At 48.1% G+C, this 19,543-nt stretch overlaps 1 protein-coding gene across 1 annotated transcript in view; it reads left to right on the forward strand.

Moving 5' to 3' along the window:
• The window catches only part of igf1ra (insulin-like growth factor 1a receptor), a 221,913-nt gene that overhangs the window by 142,234 nt on the left and 60,136 nt on the right, over positions 1 to 19,543 (forward strand). The window contains exons 3-4 of the mRNA XM_069902512.1: positions 14,662 to 14,965; positions 18,576 to 18,718. Coding sequence (XP_069758613.1) covers positions 14,662 to 14,965; positions 18,576 to 18,718 — 447 coding nt within the window. The remainder of the gene's footprint in view (positions 1 to 14,661; positions 14,966 to 18,575; positions 18,719 to 19,543) is intronic.

Consider the following 19,543-nt stretch of genomic DNA (forward strand, 5'->3'; position numbering starts at 1 on the left):
AGAGAAACATTTATAAAAGATTTTGAAGGTTGTGGTGTGGTTGGGTGAGGTATAACAGGCTGAATGATAGTCCCTCCTTTTGATGTCTGCCCTGGCCCACGTCCCACCGTGGCACTTGCAGTGCTTGTAAATCCGGCTCCTGTTGTCCGATCCAGTGCACCAGTGTTTCGGCGTGCTGCGTGACGGGAGAGGGAGTCGTAAGTCTCGCTCCTTGACGCGCTGCTCTTTCATGCCATGCGTGTCCTTCTTCTTAATCACTCCAGAAGGGTCTAATCCCAGAGTTTTCTCCTTAAACGGTTAGTGCAGCAGTCAGCGCAATGCTGTTCCAGCACCGGCGATGGGGACCGGGGTTTGATTCGCACACTGTAAGGAGTTTGTAGATTCTTTCCGTGTCTGTGTGGGTTTCCCCGGGTGCTCTGGCTTCCTCCCACAGTTCAAAACTTACTGGGGTTTGTAAGTTAATTGGGTGTAATTGGACAGGACGGGCTTGTAGGCCTAAAGGGCCTGTTACTGTGCTGCATGTCTACATTTAAAATCGAAAAACAGTTAGTGCAACGCTATTACAGAGCTGGTGACCTGGGTTCAAATGTGGCACTGTATGTTCTCCCAGTGTCTGCGTGGGTTTTCTCCAGTTTCCTCCCATCCATCGAATCATAGGTGAATTTGGGTGTAATTGTGCAGCACGGGTTTAAATGAAAATTAAAAACCATGGTGCCCCTTATTTATAAAACTTCCTCTTTCGCAGGGCTTGTCAAAGATGCCCTCAGGGAGCAGTATGCTACAGTGCTGTGCACCACGAGACATTTGTATAACACATTTTGGGAGTGCTACATAAATGTTCGTTGATGTTGTGATCACCCATGAACACAGCGACACTTTCATCCCAGTGGAAACTGAGGGTGGGATGGTGATGGTAGCAGCTCATTTCCAAAGCAGCCGCTGCTTTTCTTTAGGAGCCTTCCACTGTTTCTCCTTGGACTCTAACCCTCCCCCAAGTTCATGGTCATCCACTGGGAAGAGTGAAGGATTACTACCCCTTTGCCCATTAGAAAGGAGGGGCAAGTGTTGGTCAACCTCTGTGTTTCATGGCAGCACAGTGTCAGGGCAAGGGATGAGAAACTCCTTCACTCAAATGGTCACGAATCCCCTTGAGATGGTGGCGATTGCCCTGATGTTGGTTCCCCAACCGAAGCAGCCTAGATCTTGTCGGAGCAGAACAGGGCTCAGGGATGGCTGGGTCACTGCAGGCAGCCCCTGGGATACAGAAAGGTGAGACTGGACAGTTTCTTTTAAATATTTTATTTTAGTTTTCTTAGACTTACAGGTAATTAAAGCCATCCACATACCTATTATACCCAGTCAGTATTTGTCCCCACCACCCCCCACCCGCCTCAGTGAATAAATTCCAAAAACGTAGCTCAATCCCAATCTTCGTGGGGCACACACGTAATGAAACCTGTAATGAAAAGAAATAATGGTGGCAGCGCAGGCTCGATGGGCCGGATGGCCGACTTCTGCTCCTATTTCTTATGTTCTTCCAAAGAAATAATGGTGGCAACGCCATTGATTGGACAGTATCACTCTGTGTACACCTGCTATAATCCTTTCACCAACCAGCCTAACACTAGGTAGAACTTGGGGAAGGGAAAGGGTTATTGTAGGGCTGGTGTATATGGGTGAAGTAAGTGCCAGTTAATGAAGAAGACAAAGGCTGTGTCGTTAACCAGGAATCATGGCTTTTATTAGCAGAAATAGTGGTACAATAATGAATGCATACACAGTTATACGCAAGGGGAGTGTCTTTCGTGGTAGAGATAATACATGTCCAATGTCAGTAAAGCAGACTAAGTGACAGCGAGAGAGTGACAGCTCAACATAGATTCACCACAATGGGTGGTCAGAGTGAAACATGATAGGCTGCAGATGCTGTGATTCCTGAAACGCTGGAGGACCTCAACTGGTCAACATCCATAGGAGACAGAGATATCGCGGACATTTCGGGCCCGAGCCCCTCTTCAAGGAATAATGAGAAAAGGCAGAAGCAGGAGATATCAGAAAGTCTCAGAATTCAAACAACCGGGGAGGAATCCAGACCAACAACAGGTGTTATTTGGATGCGATCAGGGACTACGTGAGCATTTATCATGTCTATGCGAAAGGGGACAGGGAAAGGAGAGAGGACGGGGAAAGAAGGGGTGGTTTTAATGAAAGCCAGAGAAGTCTATATTAATGCCATCTGGTTGGAGGGTGGCCAGTCAGACGATGAGGTGTTGTTCCTCCAATTTACGGGTCTGACAGTGCCATAGGACCATGGACAGGCATGTCAGTAACAGAATGGGTTGGGGAATTGAAATGGGTGGCCACTGGACACAGCCTTGAGGAGGCTGAGGGTCTAGTTTCCATGCTGTGTGACTCCACGGCTCTGCAGGTGTGGGTGATTCAGCCTCTTCACACAAGAAACCCTTTCAACACCATGCCAGCGAGTGGGGCAGGCATCATATTATGCCAGGGCCACAATAGATGCCAGGCACAGATTCTTCTGGTTAATCATTTGCAGATTAACCAGCTTTTGACGTAGATACTGACATCTGTTCTCAGCAAGAAGGCCGGCCGGCTGCATACAACCCTGAGCACGTGGAAATGGAAACATCTGTTGTGATCTATAACGGCCGTTTGAGTTTTGTAATCGTGATGTCCACGTACTGCTTGTTTGATTCCTAGGGTTTAGATTACCAGCTTGTAACCATCACCGGCTCATTGGTGAAGTAAGAAGGGCTGCTTTTTAAAAAAAATGTATGATGAAGGCATGTGCAAACCTAGAAATGGGCTACAGCTGGCAATTAGGTCCAACCCTGCACTCTAGGAAGGATGTTGGGGCCTTCGTGAGGGGGAAAAGGCAGGGCCCTGGGTCATGGGATTCAGATCTGGTCATTGCTAGGCTTGTAATTCCCAGGGGTAGAAACCTGGTGGAGATTTTCAGTGATGAAGAGTTTGTTGAGTAAATGCACTCTTGTACCAGAATGAGCTGTCTGGGGAACCCAGGACAAAGGGAGCAAGACGATTTTGGGAAGAACGTAATAACATAAGAAATAGGAGCAGGAGTCGGCCATCCAGCCCATCGACCCTGCTCCACCATTCAATGTGATCATGGCTGATCTGATGATGGCGTCATCTCCACCGACCTGCCTTTTCCCCAGATCCCTTAATCCCCGCTATGTAAAAATCTATCCACCCTTGTCATAAATATATTTACTGAGGTTACCTCCATGCTTCAATGGGCAGTGAATTTTACAGACCCACCACCCACTGGGAAAAGCAGTTCCTCCTCATCTCCGTCCTAAATCTACTCCCCTGGATCTTGAGCCCATGTTCCCTAGTTCTGGTCTCCCCCACCAATGGAAACAATTTAACTACCTCTATCTTACCTATAACTTTCATAATTTTATACATTTCTATAAGATCCCCTCTCATTCTTCTAAATTCCATTGAGTAAAGTCCCAGATGACTCAATCTCTCCTTGTAGTCTAACCCCCCCCCCTCATTTCTGGAATCAACCTGGTGAATCTCCTCTCTACTGCCTCCAAAGCCACTCCATCCTTCCTCAAGTAAGGAGACCAGAACTGCACGCAGTCCTCCTGATGCGGTCTCACCAGGACCTTGTCCAGTTGCAGCGTAACCTCCCTGCTCCTAAATTCAACCCCTCCGGCAATGACGGCCAACTTTCCATTTGCCTTTTTGACAGCCTGCTGCACCTGCAAACCAACCTTTTGTGATTCATGCACAAGCTCTCCCAAGCCCTTCTGAATGTCAATATGTTGGAAACGCTTGCCATTTAAGTAATAATATGGTTGGGGCAGGCAGGGCTGTAACAGGTCAAAGTGGATGACAACGTGAAGGTCTGGGGAGCAGGGCTGATTCACGTTCATACAAAGCGCCGATTTGTGACTATTCTTCGTGCCTCTTCAGCAGCCATTCTCATGGGTGTCCAAGAGATTCTTCAATGCCCCCATTCCATCCTTAAAAAAAAACCTTACCCCGATGCCATCCCTAAACCTTCTTCCCATCACTTTGTACAATGTCCTCTGGTGTTTGCTGTTCATCCCCTGGCATTTTCAGTTAGTAGTTACAGATTGCTGTGTGACTCTTGGAACATCAGTACAGTCTCTTCACTTCACCCAAGGCATCAGTTCCACCTTGCCCTCCCTTTTCCCGCTCCTTTGGCATCACCAGTAGAGTTTTTACCTTGTGCTCCAGGATATGCTCCAGTCCAGATCGCTTGCGCTTTAACAGCTATAACGTAATACATTATAACTTTATTTCAAAACGTAATGGCATTGTAGGTTAATTGTTGGTGGCACGGGCTCATGGGCTGGAAAGGCCTTGTATGTCTAAATTTAAAAAGTAATAAATAATCATTATATTATTATTACCTATATTACCTTCTATGTAATAGTAAGCGACTACTCCTGATTGACGCCCTGCCAGTTTTGTGGGCAGGTGCAAAAATTTCCCCCTACTCACGACCTTTGGAACTCACAACCATCCATACATACAACTGAAAAAATTTATACTGTTTATATTGGCGGACCGATAGGGCAGTGGCCACGGGCCGAGATTCCGCTCCTGCCAAATGTGTTCTATTTTCAGGACACGAAGGCAGTGGCGGACCCGGTGTTCGAGGTGGGGGAGGTGAGCGCAGGCCTGGTGGTGGTGTACAATGGGTCCCTACCGTGCTGGGCCACGGCTCCAGTTTAAAAGCGCGTCGGCTTATAGTAGCAAGCGTCCGACGTGTCCATTTTGAAATCTGACTAGTTGGTCAGAATGGAACTCGGATGTAGGTTAGGGACCATTTGTAAATTATATTTCTGTAGCTGTACTATTTAAAAAATAAATAAATTGGTGCAAATGAAGAGAAAAAAATTGAGGTAGTGTTTGTTGTCTGCTTTGATCACATCTCCAGGATGAAGTTGTCTGTGGCTGTAACTCGTGGGTCTTTATCTCGTTACTGCATGATGAGGGTGGTCTGAGACTTTTAATTTTTTAGTTTTAATTCAGATTTTTAAAGAAATTATTCATACAGTTTCAGCCCACGACACCGTGCCAATTACACCCAATTGACCTCAACCCCTGGTATGTTTTGAAGGGTGAAAGGAAACTGGACGGAGTAACCAGAGGAAACCCAATCCGACACGGGGACAACATACAAACTCCTTACAGACAGCACCAGATTCAAACCCTGGTCGCTGGCACTGCAACAGCGTTGCACTGACCCCTGCGCTGACCACACCACCCATGTGACTGCTTTTCTCCCTGGGAGAGTGTGACTTGGTGGCACAGCCATCGCCTCACAACTCCCGCAGTCCACGGTCTATTCTGAGCTCGGGCGCTGTCTATGGAGCTTGCACGCTCTCCCTGAGACTGTGTGTGTTCGCTCCAGGTGCTCCTGTGTCCTCTCTGGGTTAATTTCCCCAAACAATGGGGTGGGGAGATGATAGATGGAAATGTGGAGAGAACAAGTCTACAGGATTGAGAGGTGTAGATAAAGTAGACAGCCAGCACCTTTTCCTCAGGGCAAACACCAGAGGACATCTGTACAAGGTGAGGGGAGGAAAGTGTCGGGGTGGGTTTTTTTTACACAGAGAGTAATAGGTGGCTGGAATACTTTGCCAGAAATGGTGATGGAGGCTGGTCCAATAGGGACATTTAAAAGATTCTTAGTGAGGCATATGGATGCAAGAAAAATAGAGGGTTACGGGCGTGAGGTAAGGAAGGGTTGGGTTGTTGAGTAGGTTTACATGGGTTGGAACAACATTGTGAGCTGAAGGGCCTGAATTGTGCTGTACTGTGTTCTATGTTAATACAATAGGTATTAACTCCCCCTAAGTGGGGGAGTGAGGTCAGTATGCCCTCGATGAGCTGAAGGGCCTGTTTCTGTGGTGTAATACTCTGTGAACAACTAGTTTGGAGTGCATGACATGCCAACCTGTTGCCATCACTTTATAACAAGGTGGAAATCAAGCACCCCACCCCCATCAGGCAGCAATTCTCTCCCCACTCCCCCCAATCCTGGTCACATTGGACAGGAGTATCAGACAGAGGATGGCTGTGGCCCCTGGGGTTCTCATGGCCTTACACGCGCGTGGTTGTTTGAGACCAATGACAGAGTAGCCAGCGAGGAGTGCAGTGCGTGGGGAACGTGCACAAGGGGGCTGGAATTGGGGAGGGTAGTGGAGAAGGCCCCCCCCCCACCCCATTACATTTTGCCATTGACCTGGCTCCCTTATCTTGTTCTGCACATCTCCAGGCTGATACGGGGCATAGAACGAGGAGAGGATTTACTGCCCATCTGGATTTAGTTTATTTCCCCACCTAACAACATCAAGCAGGGGCCTTGCTGGAGAATCCCTTTGAAACTGTCATAGGCAAGGAATTGCCAGTGGCATTCGAGTTTTTCTGCTGGACACTTTGATCTGCAGCTGCCTCCTGCCGTACTGCTGTTGAAAAGCAGACCTCCCTGCACAGTGGGTGCACTGGAGACCCAGGAGCTGGCGTCTCGACCCCTGTGGCAATGGCTACGGTCCAAGAATGTCTGTGTTAATTATCAGATGAAGCAAATGCTTGCCTCATTGTGAAATGGCAGGCAACGTGGTATGTCGGCATCTCTACCCTCCCGCCTTCCCTAAATTGAAGGGCACAAGTTTGAAAGCCCACCTTGACTGTCGACCACCAGCCTGAACCTACTGGAAGACTGTCCCCTTCCAGAAACCTCTAATTTTTAGTCCGTCAAACATTAATTGTTCTAGTAATAAACTGGTGCAATCAATAGTAATCCAGACAACAGGGTTTAGGATCCCAAACCCATCGGTTTTCCACAAACTCCTTCACTCTTTACCCCGCTAGATGCTGCTTATAACCATGTTCTCACCAACATCTCCTTCTTAGTGAAAACTTTAGTTGTGGAACTTCCCTGTGCAATTCCTTGGTGTGCTCTGTGAATTTAGTGGTGTTCTGGCAATGCAAACTGTTGAAAGGTCAGGTGGGTTGGTCGTGCGTTGTATAAAAGGGGAAGATGAGTGAGCACGCAGGTGGGAGATTGAACACTTGGCTGGATGGTGCACCACCAACAACTTCACATTCAATGTCACCAAAACCAAGGAGCTGATAGTTGACTTCAGGAAGGGGAAACCAGAGGTGTACGATCCAGTGATCAGTGGGGGATCAGAGGCGGAGAGGGTGAGCAGATTCGAGCTCTTGGGAGTCACTATCTCGGAGGATCTTTCCTGGGACCAACACACTAATAACATCAGCACCTCTACAAGTTTGCGGACGTTTGGTACGGCACCAGAAACACCGGCAAATTTCTACAGATGTGTGGTGGAAAGTGGGCTGATCAGCTGCGTCACGGTCTGTATGAGAACACCAATACCCCTGAGCAACCCCAGCCCAGGACATCGCGGGGAAAACCCTCCCCTCGATCAAGAACAGGGAATGCTCCGTCAGAGAGCAGCAGCAATCATCAAGGATCCACGTCACCCAGCACGTGCTCTGTTCTCACTGCTACCATCAGGAAAGAGGTGTAGATGCTACAAAACTTGCACCACCAGGTTCATGAACAGACGCTACCCCTCCATCATTCAGACCTCTCAACCACAAACTCAACTAGGGACTCATTTAAAGGCTCTTACTTGTGGACTTTATTGATTTTTAAAAAAAATTTCTCTATTGCACAGTCAGCTTGTTTATATTTCTTTATTTGTTTATGTGTGTATGTTGAGTAGTGTTTTTTTTTGCATTACCAATAAGTGGCCTGCAGGGAAAAGAATCTTAGGGTTGTATGTGATGTCATGCATGTACTTTGACATTAAACCTGAACTCTGAATCTGATGTAGATATGACTAACGCTATGAATGCAAAACGTCTTGAACAGTTTTCTTGCTTTACGAATAATTTATTGTGAAAAAATATATTTTTGGAAAAAATGTGTGGACTCTCAATGACCAATATGCAGCGAAAATTGGTAGCACTAACCTCAAGCTGCTCAAAACAGTTTCACCAACTACCACCCGCCTGCTCACAGACCCTAGAGGAAACTTATCCCAATGAAGGCTTCAGGGGAAGTGAGGAACACGGGCATTTCCCAAATTCACATCACTTGGCTCGAGAGGCGAAGTGCCAGTGTGATAGTGACGTTTGAGCAACGTTGAGGGAGTGGTGTCAGAATGATATGTCGCGAGCTGTTAGAACAGTGGTCCGGTAGTCGACGATGTTACAGTCTTGTAATTAAAGGGGAACACTCTGCTGAGTCACCCCAACGTTCTCTCTCAGTCAGTCTCCAAAAGCAGAGCGAGGCGTGCACACCATTTTGCATTTGTGCGATCTTCCTGTGTCATGTATTCCCACTCTACTGTGTCCCTTAGTGCTGGAATCTGATGAATTCAATATTACAGTAAAACCCCCAGTATCCGGCATCTATGGTGATTAGCAGATGCCAGGTAAGTGAATTTTCTGGTTGCTTGAGATGGCATGTTTTATGATTGGCGAACTAACCACTAGGGGGTGCCAATTTTAAACTTTGTGGGTTTTTTTCACCTATTTATTTACCATGATTCTTTTGCCAATTGTGTGAGGCTGTCAGTTGATTGAATTCTGATAACTGGGGTTTGTCTTGTAATTCCTTGTCATTCAATTTCAAGTTTAGTGTCACATGTACCAAGGTGTAGTGATGAAGTTTGCTTTGAGAGCAGTCCAGCTAGACAGCCCATACATAGTACAGCCAGTAAAACACAGTGCAGAAATGCAGAGTTGTAGAGAGAGATCAGTTGATACAAAGCAAGGCCAGAAACATTGGCAATATATTCTTGTCTCCTATAGATGCCGAAAAGACCGGCTGAGTAACTCCAGCACTTCAGTGTTTTTACTACAATCACAGCGTCTGCAGCCTCGTGTTTCACTCAGAGCAATCTACCGTGATTTTATTATCGTATAGGATTGCCAAATCTGAATGTAAATGGAAGGGAACAGTGTTGGAGTGGTGGGAAAGGAGTCCAGAGTGGTAGTTTGGGGCAAAGGAGGCAATCTGGTGTGGGCAGCGCGCTGGATCCCACTGCTTGCCACCGGACAGAGAGAAGCCATTATGTGGCCAACTCAGCACACGAGCTCCATTCTATTCGTTGCTGCTCTTTAACCCCGTGTTCTACCCTCAATACGCAGCCCCTGGCCTGCAACTTCAGTTGCCCAACCCCTCCTCCCACTCTAACCTCCCTGCTGTTGACAGACGTTTTGGGAGGTGGCCGGTAGTGGGGGTGGGGTGCCCGGGTGGGAAGGTGGGAAGATTTGATCCCTCTGTTCCCGATCAACCAACCCTTCAGGTCACGTGAACAGTCTCCACTCCTGACATGCCCTTTCTCCCAGCTCTCAGGGTCTAGCACTAAGCTGTTTAACATTTGGCTGTGCAAGTTAAGTGACCCTGCTGTGGGAATGCTCAGTGAAATACGGGAAGTTGCCTGTTATTTCTGCTCATCCCCAATGAATCCATTAGTGGGTGACTGAATCCTCAGGACGCTGACTCAGTAATGTACTTAACAACTCCTGCTAAATTGCTTTGTTGACTGCCTGTGTTACTGTTCAATTAACACACATGATTTACTGGTTCATACCCTGGTGTCTATGATAAATGATTGCTTTTATATTGTTAGTCATTTATAGCTGATTATTGTGGTTGGAGGGCAGATGTAGTTGAAGACAATTGATTTAATCAGATGTGGTTTGCATTTCTGGATGTAAAAATGAATTGAGTGAAACTCAAAAGTCTGCAGACACTGTAATTGTACAGGCCCGAAATGTCGGCAATATATATCTTTTTGTCTGCTACAGATGCTGAAAAGACTTGCTGAGTTTCTCCAGGATTTCAGTGTGTTTTTAGGCACTGTTTGATCGTGCATGCCTGTGGATTCATCTCAGACTTTGAAGGCAGTGATGGGCCGTGATGCTCCTACCTGCAGTGCAGTTGGCCAGCACGGTGCTGGAGTATTTGCTCCCTCTTTGTATGGTGTTTCGAGTGGCCTGGTAAGGTTTTGCCCCTGCTGCCCTCTCACTACCTCCAGCGATGCCAATCTTTCACCCAGGCAAGGGGTACCCAACGAAGTGAAATTCTCCAGGTCTGGAAGGCCAAGCCAAGTGTACTGGATCTGGACCCTGTGCATTCCCCATTCCCAACCCCCCCCCCCCCACACCGGCTCGCGCAGCTTGCCGAGTAGTGCTCGCTTGGGGGAACCCTCGTCTGAATAGAGGTAAAATCTGCAGGTGCTCTGATCGAGTGCAATACACAATTGTGCTGGAGAAGCTCAGCCCTCTGGATGCTGCATGACCTGCTGAGTTTCTCCAGCAACTATTGCACGGAGACAGCTGAGTGGAGCTCCACTGAGGTTAGACCCGCCTTCCTTGGAGTTCACTCAACTAGTAACCTATCGTGTAAACACAACATCTCCTCATTTGTCAGGAAGCCATAACCACGACTGCACCTCCTGAGAAGACTGAGGCGGGCAAGGTTACCAGCCACCATTATGTCAATCTTCTACAGGAGCTCTATCAAGAGCGTCCTGGCCGGCTGCATCACAGTGTGGTACGGTTGCTGCAGAGAAATGGATCGGAGCTCAATCCACAGGACCATAAGAGTGGAAGAGAGGATCACTGGGGTCTCCCTCCCAATTGATGTGATCTACTGGGATTATTGTCTGAAGAGGGTATGCAAAATCACTGAGGATCCCTTCCACTCCCCACACATCATCTTTCAGCTGTTCCTGTCGGGGAAGAAATCCAGGAGGATCAGAGCCAGCACGACCAGGCTGAGGAACAGCTTCTTCCCACGGGCAGTGAAAACGCTGAACGACCAAAGGAACTGCTCACACTAAGAAGCAAGACTCTCATATTTACGGAATAATATTTATTATTTGTATATATGAATATGTTTGTATCTGTGTTAAGTCTGGTTGTGTGTCTGGCTGTTTTGCACCGAGGACCGGAGAACACTATTTCGTCAGATTGTACCTGTACAATTGGATGAAAATTGACTTCCAAACACAAATGAACCGGCAGCTGTTGGAAATCTGAAATAAAGTGAGAATTCTTTGAAATGGCAGCAGGAAGCAGGGATGGTTTTAGGAAGGAGATTCATTACATTTTCATTTTATCACTCCTTCAGAGGAACTTGACTTCCCTTCAACGAATTTCACCAAGTGGGTAAAATCTGTAGCTTGAGACCCCCTTATTCTTCTAGTTGCCTGAAACGTCAACTGTCTCTTTCTTCCACGAATGGTGCCTGACCAGCTGAATTCTTCCAGCACTCTGTGTTGCTCCAGGTTACCAGCGTCTGCTGTCTCTCTTGTTAGGAAGTGTAGAGCTCGTCGAAAGAACCAAAGACTTGTTGATCCAAACCAAGGCTTTTATTAGCAAAAGACAGGAGCTCTTTACAGGTGGCCGACCAGTCCGAAATGACCCGACCTGGCTAGGGACACAACCCTTTAAGGCCCAGACAGTAGATGTGGCTTAGCTCTCAGCCAATCGCTGTAAGCACAGTCTAGATACTGTAACTATATACACTATATACATTGGTGATAGATCTGTTCTATCACAGGAAGCAGTGGCAATGCAAAGGGGAAATGCTGGAAATACTCAGCAGGTCAGGCAGCTCCTGCTGAGAGAGAGAGAGAGAGAGAGAGAGAGAGACAGCAAGTTAAGATTTCAGATCAGACAGTTCAACATCCTTATTCCCTGCTCTAGCTGAAGTGCTTCCTGACCTGTGATTGGGATGGAGGTGGGCACTGAGGTAACCGATCAAGGGCTGTGGGCTTCTGTCAATCCACCACTTGGAAGGTGTTCACTCGTGGGGTTTTAAGGAGGATGAAAGCCTGCTATCCAATGCAGGCTTTAATAGAGCCGATGGTGGTTTTATGTAAAAATACTGTGACCGTGAGGTCTGCGCCCCAGATGGCAGTCCCTATGACGGGCAGCAGCCACGAGGAGTTGCAGACTCGGGGGAAGCAGTGGTCAGGCACAGGACACCAGAAAACAGGGAGACCACCCACCCCCGCCCCGTTTGATAGGAGAAGCAGAGGGAATGAACCATGGGGCAGTGGCCATGGTGGCAGACCAGCGAGGGGCTCTACAGTTGAAGAAACACACGGGTGGTGGGCGGTTGGTAACTTGAGGCGAGGAACCCACACGGGCTGCGGACTGCCAGCGACTGCGGCCGAGGGATTCACACCGGACTGCTGCAGACTGGCAGAAGGGATACTAGATAGCGGAACTGGGATGCGAGAGGGCGCTGAAGGCTCCCTGATCGTGTTGGAGGTTCAGATCTGGACCCCGAGCAGCTGATGGTTTGAACTGGACACTGCGAGGCTGCAGGCGCTGTGGGAGCGCTGCAGGCGCTGTGGGAGCGCTGCAGGCGCTGTGTGGGAGCGCTGCAGGCGCTGTGTGGGAGCGCTGCAGGCGCTGTGTGGGAGCGCTGCAGGCGCTGTGTGGGAGCGCTGCAGGCGCTGTGTGGGAGCGCTGCAGGCGCTGTGTGGGAGCGCTGCAGGCGCTGTGTGGGAGCGCTGCAGGCACTGTGTGGGAGTGCTGCAGGCGCTGTGTGGGAGCGCTGCAGGCAAATCCATGGACTCTCGGTGACTCCGAGGGGACTCTCTTTGTTTAGAGGTGCCTCAGACAATTTCTGCTGATGGCGAATCTCTGAAAACAAATTCTGTGTAATATTGTACTGCCTTTATTGCATGACAGAAAATTGAATCGTTAACCCCCCCCCCACCCCCCATCTTCCACAAGCTTCTCAGTTCCACCCTCAAATAGTGCAACATTGTCAGAATTTTCATTCAAGTAGGACATTGTGTACCTGAGTCGACTTTTTGCTGCAATTATTTTTTGACAACCAAATTAAGAACTGTACGTACTGTGTGAAATTCCATGTGGGGCAGAACAACTTTCAATTTAAATGCAGTTTTTGATTGATAGCTCATGAACATGTCTCAGAACAATTTAATAGGATAAAAAGTTCGCTTAACTTTTCAAGTTTGCAGCTGGATGTAAAGCCCAGGGCATTGGTCCCCGATGGACGTTCCCGATACAATCCTCGGAATCGGAGACTTCAGCAACATCTGTCCCAGGATAAATGTTATCCCATTGCATTCTTGGCAGCTTCTAATAGAGCAGTCACATTGGCTTTTGAATCGTTTATCATCACCCATACAGAGATACGCTGAAGAGCGCGCAGTTCAGGCAAGGCAACCCATATTTAAGTATAGCAGGTTCAAAGTTCAAGATTCCTTTATTGTCATGTAAGGCATTGCAATATTGCACGAAATTTGCTTTCGTCTGCCATGAGGCAGACAGATTTGCCATTGGCAGAAATTGCCTGAAGCGCCTCTTCCAGTCAAAGAAAGAGAAGCAAAAGGGAGTTCCCTCAGGGTCACTGAGTGTTCGCAGATTTGCCTGCAGCACTCCCGCAGCCACACAGAGTTCCGTCCAAACCATCAGGGCCCCAAGCTCCAGATCTGAACCTCCGACGCAATCAGGAACCCTTCAGCACCCTCTCGTATCCGGTTCCAATACCTGGTACCCCTTCAGCCAGTCTCCAGCAGCCTGGTGTGAATCCCTTGACCACAGTCTCCAGCAGCCCACAGCCTTAGCGGGTTCCTCGCCTCGAGTCGCCAATAGCTCGCTGCCTATGTGTTCTTCAGCCTCAGAGCCCCCCCACTGGCCACTATTCTGTGGGTCTTCTCTGCTTCTCCAACAGGGGTGTTCTCCCTGTTTTCTGGTGTCAGAGCACACACATAATGTCATGTACAACCCTGATTCTTTTTTTTAACTGCAGAATTTCTACTTAACAGTGGTGCATAAAACTGTACTCAAAAAAAAGATGCTTTTGCAAAAGAGAGAAATGTAAACAAGAAGGAAATGCAAACAAAGCATGCAATATAGAAAATATTCAGTTGTAAATAATGTGCAGAGTCCATAGAGAGTCCCTGAAGGAGTCTGTCATTGAGCAGTCTGATGGTGGAAGGAGAGCAGCTGTTCCTGAACCTGGGGGTACGGATTTTACGACACCGACACCTCTTCCCCGATGGCCGCAGCGAGAACAGTGTGCGTGCTGGGTGGTGTGGATCCTTGTTGATCGCTGACAATGGTGTTCCGTGTAGATTATCTCGGCGGTGGAGAGAGTTTTGCCAATAGTGAAATAACGAAACAACAGTGCTTGATGTAAATCACAGGGTATTGGGGTTACAGAGACGTTAAAATAGTTATGGTGGCAGGATTGGCGTAGAAGTTAGCGCAGCGCCGTTACAGCACCAGCTATCGGGACTGGGGTACAATTCCTGCACTGTCTGTAAGGAATTAGTACGTTTTCCCCATGACTGAGTAGGTTTTCCCCGGGGGTCTCCAGTTTCCTTTCATCGTTCAAAAATGTACTGGGAGTTGTAGGTCAATTGGGTGTAATTGGGTAGCACGGGTCGTGGGCCAAATGGGCAGTTAATGTGCGCTATGTCTACATTTAAATTAAAAAAAAATGCAAGGCATAATTTTTCCCCCTGGCTGTGTGAATAGTCATTATACAAATGCAAGGCATGTTTGAGGGCCATTGTCCTGACGATTGTCCTTCTCTTTTTGCAGTCTGCCCGAAAGCCTGTGGGAGGCGGTCGTGTAATGACAAGGGGGAGTGTTGCCACATGGAGTGTCTGGGGGGCTGCGCTGCCCTCAACGACAACAAGGCCTGTATGGCATGCCGTAACTTCTACTACGAGGGCCAATGCCTGGCCAGCTGCCCCGCGGGCACCTATCGGTTCGAAGGATGGCACTGTGTCACCAAGGAATTGTGCTCCAAGATCCCAGTGGAGAATCCCAAGGAGCAGTTTGCACTACACGACGGCGAATGCACTCTCATCTGCCCATCAGGATACACCCGCAACTCCAGCAGGTTAGAACCCTTGCCTTGTTTCTCTTCCACTCCAGTCAAGTCCATGTGGTTCCACTGGCCCACCCCCGACGCCTTCATGACAGCAAGGCACTGGCTTTGTGTAGCATCTCTGCCCATTCGTCCTGTGGATCAGAGGTGCGCCTCCCCCGATGACACTACTCAAAGTCATTGATATCAAGTCTTGGGGGTTTCTGGCTGAGCCCAAGTGTTTACAGGAAGTTGCTGGAGTGACAAGTTGCCCAAAGTGGCCCTTCGTCCCACATCAGCCACCCTAACGCAAGCATCTTGTCTACATGCATATTGTTTCCCCTCATGAACAACCGAACCCCTCCCCTGGATTCAGGGTTCCTTTTATAGTATGTAATAATAAATTAAAAATGTAATATGTATCATATACTCCAACCATTGTCTGCCGAAAGGCAAACAAAAAGTCGCTCCTAACAATAGGAGAAAGAGAAGAGTCCCTTCAGAGACACAGTGTCCGTGGATTCACCTCCTGTGCTCCCGCAGCCTTTGCAGCCACAAAGTCCGATCCTTTCTTCAAGGTAAACTTGTTATAACATTACAAGGTATACCTTCTTCAGGCCCAAAAATGACAGCCGGCCACCTTTTCCTCCTATGGACGCTGCGAGAAGTACAGAGGTGCGGAGGAATTTCTTCAGCCAGAGGCTGGTAAATGTGTGGAATTTGTTGCCACAGGCAGTTGTGGAGGCTAGGTCATTGGGTGCATTTTAGGCAGAGATTGAAAGGTTTTTGATTAGCCAGGGCATCAAAAGTTATGGGGAGAAGGCCGGGCACTGGGGCTGAGTGGGGAAATGGATCAAGTCATGATTAAATGGTGGGGCAGACTCGATGGGCTGAATGGCCTATTTCTGTTTTCAGATTTATTGTCAGAGTACATACATGGCATCACATACGTGCCTGAGGTTCATTTTCCTGCGGGCGAGACAGAATTACCACTTATTGGCAGTGCAAAAAAAAATGGACTCAACTGAACAAATAAAGAAATGTAAACAAATTGAGCAACACAGAGAGACAAAAATCAATAAAGTGGAAAAGTACGAGTCCTTCATTGAGTCCCTGATTGAGTTTGTGGTTGAGGAGCCTGATGCTGGAGGGGGAGCAGCTGTTCCTGGCCCTGGGGGTGCGAGTCTTGTGGTACCTGTACCTCTTTCCTGATGGCAGCAGCGAGAACAGAGCGTGTGCTGGGTGGTGTGGATCCTTGATGATCGCTGCTGCTCTCTGATTGCTGATGTTCTCGATGGTGGGAAGGGTCTTGCCTGCGATGTCGTGGTCTGTGCTCACTACTTTTTGCAGGGTTTCAGCTTCTATGTCTTATGGTCTTCCACTTACCTGCACACCAGGAGCAACACAGCGGCCAATCAACTGCAATCCTCAAGATGTGGGTCACATGAAGGAACTCAATGCAATCACAGAGCATATGTATAAGCTCCTCAATGACAGCATCGGGGTCAGGACTGAACCTGCATCTCCGGGGAAGCACCACTGAACCAATTAAAAAAGTACTGCCTTTTAGCCCTGTCTCCATCAGTTGTTTCAGATTTTGTCTTCACCCAATGAACCCTCAGGTGGTTGTTTGATGACACGTTGACCCTACAAGTCGCTCCAGGCCTCAAATTAAGTTCATTGTCATCCGATTGTACAAGTACAACCCGACGAAACAGCGTTCTCCAGTCCTCGGTGCAAAAACACGCAGACGCACAATCAGACATAACACACGTCCATACGGACAAACAATACATACGCAGGACAAGTACTCCATCTGCAAAAAATAAATTTAAAATATTGTTTCGTACATATGAGAGTCTTGGATGGTCAGCGTGAGCGGCTCCTTTGGGTCGTTCAGCGTTCTCACTGCCCGTGGGAAGAAGCTGTTCCTCAGCTTGGTGGAGCTGGCTCTGATCCTCCTGGACCTCTTCCCCGACAGGAGCAACTATATGCAGGGTGAAAGGGGTCCTCAACGATTTTGTGCCCACTCTTCAGACAACGATCCCAGTAGATCACATCGATTGGGAGGTGGGTGGGGAGGGAGACTCCAGTGATCCTCTCTGCCATTCTTATGGCCTTGTGGATTAACCTCCGATCCATTTCTCTGCTGTATCCGTGATGCAGCCAGATAGGGCTGCTGACTAAGGAGAGAGGGGACAGGCACCAAACATCCCTGACTACCCTCTGTCATACTGTAGGCTTTATTGATGGATAGCGGAAGGTCAGAGTGCTAATTGGCCACATCTGCCCCTGTGCTGCCAGGAACCTACTCTCTTAAATCCAGGCTTGTTCTTCTGGTACACTCTAGAGGATGGAAACAACCTGCTGGCTACGTTGAACAGGAAGCAACTCTTCCAATTCACCAGTGATCTGTTATAGACTCAATTTTTCATCAGGAATTAAAATCCTTATGAGTTTTTTTTATACAGTACGGTAAAACCCTGGCATCCAGCACCTATGGAGATTGGTAGATGCCAGATAAGCGAATTTTCTGGTTGCTTGAGTCTACGTGTTGCGTAAACGGTGAACTAACAGTGAGGTTTGAAACCTTTTCCGTGTTTTTTTGCCTGTTGGTTGAGTCTGCTGATTACTTGAATTCTGGATAACAGAGATTTTACCGTATTAACAGAAATATTCTGGCTATTCAAGAACCTATACATCTCTTCCTTAAATACGCCCAATGACCTGGCCTCTACAACCGCCTGTGGCAACAAATTGCACAGATTCACCGCTCTCCGGCTGAAGAAATTCCTCTGTATCTCTGTTCTTAATCCTGAAGTTGTACTCAGGACTCTCCCACCATGGGAAATGACAACTTATCTATGTTAATACAATAGGCTACAGATGCTGTGATTGTCAAAAAAACACCGAAATGCTGGAGGATCTCAGCCGGTCTTCAGCATCTATAGGAGACAAAGATCTATCGCTGACGTTTGGGCCTGAGCCCATCTTCAAAAACAGAAAAGGTAGAAGCAGGATCTATCAGAAGGCCTCAGAATTCAAACAATGGGGGAGGAATCCAGACCAACAAAAGGTGTTAATTGGATGTGATCAGGGACTAGGTGAGAATTTATCATGTCTGTGCGCAAGGAGACAGGGAAAGGAGAGATGACGGGAAGAAAGGGGGGGGGGGTGGTTTAACAAAAGCCAGAGAGGTCGATCTTAATGCCATTGGAGGGTGCCCAGTCGGAAAATGAGATGTTGCTCCTCCAATTTAGCCTGGCGGTGCATGAGACCATGGACAGCCATGTCGGCAAGGGAATGTGATGGAGAATTGAAATGGGTGGCCACTGGGAGATCCACGCTATTGCAGCGGACAGAGCCGAGGTGCTCAACGAAGCGATCTCCCAGTCTGCGTTCATTATCTCTGATGTAGAGGAGACCACAGTGGGAGCACCTGATGCAGTAGAAGACCCTGCAGAAATGTCACTTCTCTTGGAAAGGACTGTTTGGGGCCCCAATTGGTGCTGATGGAGGACGTGGAGGATCTCCTTTGGTTCTGTCTATGCCTTTCAACATTCAAAATGTTTCAATGAGATCCGCCCCCCCCCATTCTCCTAAATTCCTTCTCATAATTCATAATTTGCTTATCTTTCCACAGCATGTATTGTACCCCTTGTGATGGCCCATGCCCCAACATCTGTCCAGTGAAAACGGAGACCATCGATTCTGTTACCGCTGCCCAGTACCTGAAAGGCTGCACGGTTGTCAATGGCAACTTGATCATCGCAATCCGCAGGGGAAGTGAGTACTGCTTGGGTTGTTTGATCATACCTCCTAAATGCATTCCTCTGCCCCCCCCCGCCCCCCCCCTTCCTTTCCATCTCCCACCTTTAAGGTCGGCTCTGTTGGCTCAAATCCTTTACAATGCCAGCGATCGGGACTGGGGTTCGGGTAGGTTAATTGGGTGTAAATTGGGCGGCACGGACTCGTGGGCTGGAAGGGCCTGTTACATGTTGAACGTCTAAATTTAAATTTAAAATTTCTGGAAGTGTGTGGCCTCTGCAAAGAATGCCAGTCCTCCTGACAAAGTAGCTTCTGTTGTGCCTGGCAGTAGCTGTCCACTGGCCCCGTCTGCCATTGCAGTCAAAGCCTGGTTCTCTGGGTCTCATGAATCTGGGCAATGTAGCAGGGTTGGTGCCTTCACCAGGTTGCACTGAACTCGAGGAAGTTAACGGTTGGGTTTGAGACCTGTGACTTCCACCAGGGAGGAGCTGGGTCTGAATTGGATCCCACTCTACAAGGCCAATAAAGCACTTCTTCAGCAGATGCTTAGATAGCAAGTCAAGTTTATTGTCATCTGATTCTCCAAGTACAACCAGACGAAACAGTGTTCTCCAGTCCTCGGTGCAAAACCACAGCCAGACGCAACACACATACAGACAAACAATACATATGCATGATAAGCAAGCATATATACAAGCAAATAAATACATATTGTTTTGTACATAAGAGAGTCTCGGATGGTTAGTGTGAGCGGTACCTTTGGTTGTTCAGTAGTCTCACTGCCTGGTGGTGCCAGCACTTGTACTCCTGATGTAGAGACCTACAGCATGCTAACTGGCCCTT

Source organism: Narcine bancroftii, chromosome 11 (assembly GCF_036971445.1).
Source record: "Narcine bancroftii isolate sNarBan1 chromosome 11, sNarBan1.hap1, whole genome shotgun sequence".
Lineage (NCBI taxonomy): Eukaryota > Metazoa > Chordata > Chondrichthyes > Torpediniformes > Narcinidae > Narcine > Narcine bancroftii.